We start from the raw sequence: 6,414 nt of genomic DNA on the forward strand, positions 1-6,414 counted from the left end.
TATATAAAGTGACTTCCACTGTAATTACTGTTCTTTATAGTTTCCCACACATTGATTTATTTACCTTTAAAAAACGGTCTGTTTTCACCATGGTGACAATCAATGCTTTGATATGCATAACATATCAAAAATTGAAATCAAAAGCCTGGAAACTTCATAATAAAACCACTTTAAAAGGTAATAAGAACATATAGGAATTGTTGAATCATATTTTTGTCAACAGTATTGGCAATATAATAAGAAAGATGTGTACAAAAGGTGTCTTAATAATTCACTACATTGTAGTTGATACTTTCTTACCTAGCATCCACTGCAGAATGATCCAAATTAAGTAGGACATGTTGATGCTTACAAGGCAGAGCGTACCACTTAGTAGCAGCACTGGTAAGAAAATAAATCTGAGCATATGTTCACATCAATTACAGATTTGTGCAAAGCAAGTGATACTTACATAAAGCATTTAATCTTTTGATGAAGTTTGCTATGCCAGTGCAGAAGTTTCCACATGGCCTTGTTTTCTTTATTATATGTCGTACAGAATTTTCCCTTCTCTCTTTAGTTTATCCTCAAGCAATGAGGCAAAGGTTAGACTATCAGACATCTTGTTCGATTTCAATAAGATCACCAGGAGTAGATTCTTATGAGGATGCAAGTGTTTGATATTGTGAACAGGGTAAGGAGTGCCAGCTAATGAGCAGACAGCTTCACAGAAGTGTCATCAAAGAGCAGCTGGCACCTTTCTGGGTCGACATGTGCCATCTTCTTAGTCATTGTCGCTTGCCTTCATTTTCAAAGATTTTAAAGGGGAATGGCAAAACTCGGGCACACAGTCTTTTGGCATTCCTACGTTTCAGTGCTAAGATAAGATAAAGGAGAAACAGAAGGTGACTGAAATCATTTACAGTTGTAATGGGAGAATGTTAAACAGCCTGGTGATAACGGATAGAAAATTAGTTTACTTTTATGCTGCACTGATCTTCACATAATTTGATAACAGGAATTGTGTCTATCAGCTATGTGAATAATAATGTTTTTCCACACATCCTTGTGAGAATTTACCTATGAATCTCTCTCTCTCTCTCTCTCTCTCTCTCTCTCTCTCTCCTCTCTCTCTCTCCGACAGACAATACAATCAGTGTTCTTGCCAAACATGACACCTTTCGACGACAGAAACAGGAGACATACTTCCTGCCTATCATCGTGACAGACAATGGGCATCCACCAATGAGCAGCACCAACACCTTGACCATCCGAGTCTGTGGATGCAGCAAAGATGGAATAGTCCAGTCCTGCAATGTTGAAGCCTACGTCTTACCTATTGGGCTTAGTATGGGGGCTCTCATTGCCATCCTGGCTTGCGTCATACTCCTGCTAGGTGAACTATTTTCTTTTTCATAAAGTGACATTATTTGCTGTGGTCTAACAGATGTAGATAAATATTGCATAATTAGACAATGATTATCAATTTTGTTAAACCAAAAGAAAATCCATTTGTCAAATCTTGACCAAGACTTTCTTTGTTCTTTTCCTTGTTTCCCCTTCCTCCCCCATTTTTTTCTGACAGTAATAGTAGTACTTTTTGTGACCCTGAGGAGACACAAGAATGAACCTTTGATTATTAAGGATGATGAAGATGTCAGAGAGAATATTATCCGGTATGACGATGAAGGAGGTGGTGAGGAAGACACAGAGGCGTTTGACATTGCCACACTACAGAACCCGGATGGTATCAATGGATACCTGCCACGCAAAGACATCAAGCCAGACTTACAGTTTATGCCACGGGCAGGCCAGCACTCTGGCCCAAACGGTGTGGACGTGGATGAATTTATCAATGTACGACTCCACGAGGCAGACAATGATCCAACAGCACCGCCTTATGACTCCATCCAGATCTATGGATACGAGGGCCGGGGATCAATTGCAGGTTCCCTTAGCTCATTGGAAACAGCATCGTCAGACTCAGATCAGAATTATGACTATCTCAGAGAGTGGGGCCCACGCTTTAGAAGACTTGGGGAGCTCTACTCTGTGGGTGAGAGTGACCGCGAGACCTGACCTTTGTTTTGTTAGAAGGGAAAAAAAAGACCTTTGACTTTTTTTGCTTTTCTGTCCACATATTTGTGTAGGGGTTGCTGGCTTATAGAAACAGGTGTAAAAAACAAAAACAAACAAACATACAAAACAAAACAAAACAAACAAAAAAACTGTTATTAAAAATGAGGGCCACCTTTTTGTAATTTTTTTAGAGTGAGGTATAGCAGTTGTCATTCACTACGTCAAGCGCATTGTACTTGTTGAGCCAAACAATGTCTTTCTTAGAAGAACTATGATTCTTGTGGAGTGTACCTTAGATTCTTTTGTGGAGTGTCTAGCAGTACTTTGGGTGTTTGTCATTTGCTATGACGGCCAGTAGCAGAAAACCCCTGGCAATTCTGGTAGTTGCCCAATGAACAGTTATTGTTGGATTCTGAAGCTTGAATGGACACCATACCCCATGCTCTATGGACACCAAGTTGGACTACAGAAGCTGCAAAGGGACTGATACCCTTGTCTCCCAAAGTCACCCAGCTGAAAGGTAAAAGGGAGACAAAATGAAAATGAAAAAGCAATATATGGTCTTCATTACATTGATGAATGTAAGTATGGTTTGAAAGGGAAAATAGCAAAAAGACAAACCAGTATTGGTGGTCAGTTTGTCATAATTTGAAATGTTCTCTGGTGGCAACATTTATAAACTATCTAAAGCCCAGAAAGGCTTGCTTTATACAACTCTTTGTATTTACATGCTACAGGTGTGGGTTCCAAGTGTTACTAGCCTATAAAGACTGATGTAAAGACAAAAAAGAGAAATGTAGAAACTCTGAGGCCTTCTTTTTACAGAAGCAACATTAAATACAATTGTAATCTACTGTTTTTGACAAGATGTGTTAATTCTTCATTACTGTTCTATCAATTCTTTTGTATATCTGTTATTAAATCATTTTTTTCTGTACCAACTATTTGAAAGAAGTGTTTAGATTATTTCACATTTAGCTTTTTCCACCACTTGAACACTATTTCATAACAGCCAAACAATATCATAAATCCATTGCAGTTGTTGAAATAGTCCAGATGTAAGCAGACACAAATGTTCCAAGATACCCCAACAATAAAGATAATTTATTAAATTGGAACTAAGACCTATCTGACAAATGAGGATTCTGAATAGATTAAAACAATATCCAATGGTACAGTAAGTGAGTGCAATAGTCAAATTGATATCAAATTATGTGACTTTAAAAATCAAATCACGTTTAGAAAAAACAGATTGTATTAGCCCAAGAAAAAAAAATTGGAACACAGATTGAGATCATGTGCATATTGTGCTTACACTGTATGATACCAATAAAAAAGACTTGTTCTGTACATAAAGTTACCGCTAACGTCATTAGCTTATGAGGTGGTAGGTTTTGTCTCTGCACGTTAGCTCTTGCACATAATGGGAATTTCAATGGCACTACAGCTGCGTGTATACTCAGTTTGTACTGATACAGTATTCTGGCAGTTCTCAGTAGACTAAACAATATATATGAAATAGTCCAACATGCAGATCATATTTTCTACTGTGCTTTGATGCTTATAAATGTGTATGTTCAATTATTTACTCCCTGTACTGTAATCTAAGATACCCTGTATTGTTTCCTACTTTGTGAAATATATTTTTATAAATATTGCTGAATGTGTGTGATTCTTTACCTGTGTTCAGTGAGCTGTCACAACAGGGAAAAGTTGTTTGTAGTTGATTACTGAAAATAGCAATATAACGGTTCAATTAGTAACAATGGGTAGCATTTCAACAACAGCTGAAAAAAAGCATTGCTATACTTCAGCTGCTTAGGTTTTGACAGTTCTGTTTAAATCTGTTTTTGTACAAACCAAAACTTTGTGATGACTACTCCTATGAACTGCTTTAAGAAGACTTTGTACAATAAATTTTCACTGTAAACTAATCTATATGTATCAAATTGTTATCACAAAAGGCTACTGAGAATGTAACAACCTAAAATACAAGAACAGAATAAAAAAGATGAGTCCACATTTAGAACAAGATGAATGTTCCCAATCTGTAAATATGCCTCTGGCATGCTAAAGCATCATTACACTGATTGATAAAGACAAAAGCAGTCCTATTACACTACTGGATTGTTTTTCACTTTGTCAACTAATGTGTTCTACCTCTGCACTGCATAAAAAGGTCAATTTATCAGGCTGAGATTTCAAAACACTTAGAATCTTACAACTACAGACAGAGAAGAAATCTGTATCTCAAAAAAATTAAAAAATTAAAAACATCCACAGTTAAAGAAGGTAAGTTCTTATCATTTTATCTCTTGAGCAATTTATTCTTGGTTTGAAACTGTCTTCTATATCAAGTACATTAAGCGGTACCTCAATGCCCCTTGTCACTGAGGGATTTGAATAGTAAATGTTTGTAGTTTTCAAGATGAGTATTTTTCTGGATTGGAATTTAACAGCGGATGCAAAATTTTTATTTATTTATTTATTTATTCATTTATTATTATTATTATTATTATTATTATTATTATTATTATTATTATTATTATTATTAGTGCAAGAAATTTAAGTAGGTATCCGTTAAGCTGTGTATTGTTTTGCCTGTCTTAGGCAGCACAGAGTGATGAAACCTGACAAGCGGAGGGAGTAATTTTATCTACTACCAAGTGCAAGTCTGGAGTCAGGAAGGGGCCAATGGGGGCCTTGCCCGCCACATAATAATCTTCGGGCACCCCACCAGCCCCCTGCTTTTTAACAGATAAATAAAAATACAGCAATTTTACTTTTTCTTTTATTTTTTTAGTTTAATGTCTTTATCAAGCATCAGTCATTAATTTGTACTTATAATAATCTTGTGCAAAGGTTTAWGTATTGTAAGACTGATATGAAATATTTTAATGAGCATCAAAACTTTTTTTTTGTTTTATCCAGTATTGACAGCTTCACAAAGCATTTAAACTGTAGTTGAAGATGTTTCATGTTCCATCTGGATTGTTTTCTTAATATGAAATGAAGCAACGTGTAACATCTTCAAATACAGAAGCAATGTCTAGTTGTTTTGACTGATTGATTGATTGATATTTACCATGTCCTGGGTAACTGAGAGTCTACATCAGCATACATTTACTGTACATAAGAGCTTTTACAATATTAAACCTACACATGATACAGTCACAGATCAGATGTGTTTGATGTTAAAAATGACAACTATTATTTCAGCATGYGTTTACTTCTTCTTTCTCCAGAGCTGCAAAATAATTTTCCAAAGTAAAGTTCAAGACTTTGCCCTTTGGGACTGAAAGTGATGTTTCATCCAGAGACTATTATCTTTATGCATGTTATCCATTAGTCAGAAATCAGCCATGGAACACATTTTACCAACTAATATCTCCAGCTAAATGAWAGCACAAATTGTTTTTGGAAATGTGCGACCCTGGCAGGTCAGTCCTCTCATTTGTAGTCAATCTCCATGCACTCTCACTGCTGTGTATGGCTGCGGGTCTGACAGAGGTTGCAAAACTAAACAGTAAATCAAATTACCTACACACTTTTGTCACGTAATGGAAGTGTCCCTCGGGTGACAACCTTGTGCTCATTGTTCCCTGCTGATATGTGCCAGATTTTTTATGGCAGGCCCGTGGCTCCGGCTCGTGCGATGTAGAAACTATAATTACAGCTGCATGCCAGAGATGCCCTCAATTACAAACAAACTTTAGTGAATACAAATTAAGCAAGCTGTTGTCTGTTCTTACTTTTGAGAAATGACTAGCACATGTTATCCTGCATGCAGGGTTTTTCCTAGCACCACCACACTGAAATGTTTTAAAGGTTGAATAAGCCTTTATCAATGACAATAAATCAAAGTTAGGCTTTGGACTTCTACTGACGACTGCTTCTGTCGACATTTTTTTACTCATTTTTAACATATTTATTTTAATTTTACATGATTACTTTTATTGGACAGTTCACTGAGATGTTTTGCAAATAGACAAGTAGATGCGCTTTGCCTGCCTTTTATGGTGACAGTTAGTCATTTGAAGAGCATTTTATTAAATGCATATAGGATTAATGAAAAAAAAAAACTTAAAACAAGTTTATTATGAAGGTACAAATTGGTCTGAAAATCATACTTAGAACCTGAAATACTACTATTTTTACCTGAACATTACATGGATGTGGGCCTTTTCTCTTTCAAATATAGTGTGTGTCCATCTATGGAGAAAAAAAAAAGACCTTATGGGTCATGGTTTTGCTGCTTAAGTTCACAATTCATGAGGTAAAGTAAAGTATGAATCACATTTCTACTGGTAGGCAAAAAATTATGTTCACAGGCAAATTATATACACTGTATATATA

The 6,414-nt window shown here is 36.0% G+C and overlaps 1 protein-coding gene across 1 annotated transcript in view; it reads left to right on the plus strand.

Moving 5' to 3' along the window:
- Positions 1-3,717, plus strand: part of cdh8 (cadherin 8) — a gene marked incomplete at its 5' end in the record, with an annotated part of 125,765 nt that extends 122,048 nt beyond the window's left edge. The window contains 2 exon segments of the mRNA XM_014015191.1: positions 1,124-1,375; positions 1,565-3,717. Of these exon segments, the coding sequence (XP_013870645.1) occupies positions 1,124-1,375; positions 1,565-2,058 (746 nt within the window). The 3' untranslated portion in view covers positions 2,059-3,717.
- Between the last annotated feature and the right edge of the window lie 2,697 nt (positions 3,718-6,414).

This window comes from Austrofundulus limnaeus, unplaced genomic scaffold, assembly GCF_001266775.1.
Source record: "Austrofundulus limnaeus strain Quisiro unplaced genomic scaffold, Austrofundulus_limnaeus-1.0 Scaffold124, whole genome shotgun sequence".
Taxonomy (NCBI): Eukaryota; Metazoa; Chordata; class Actinopteri; order Cyprinodontiformes; family Rivulidae; genus Austrofundulus; species Austrofundulus limnaeus.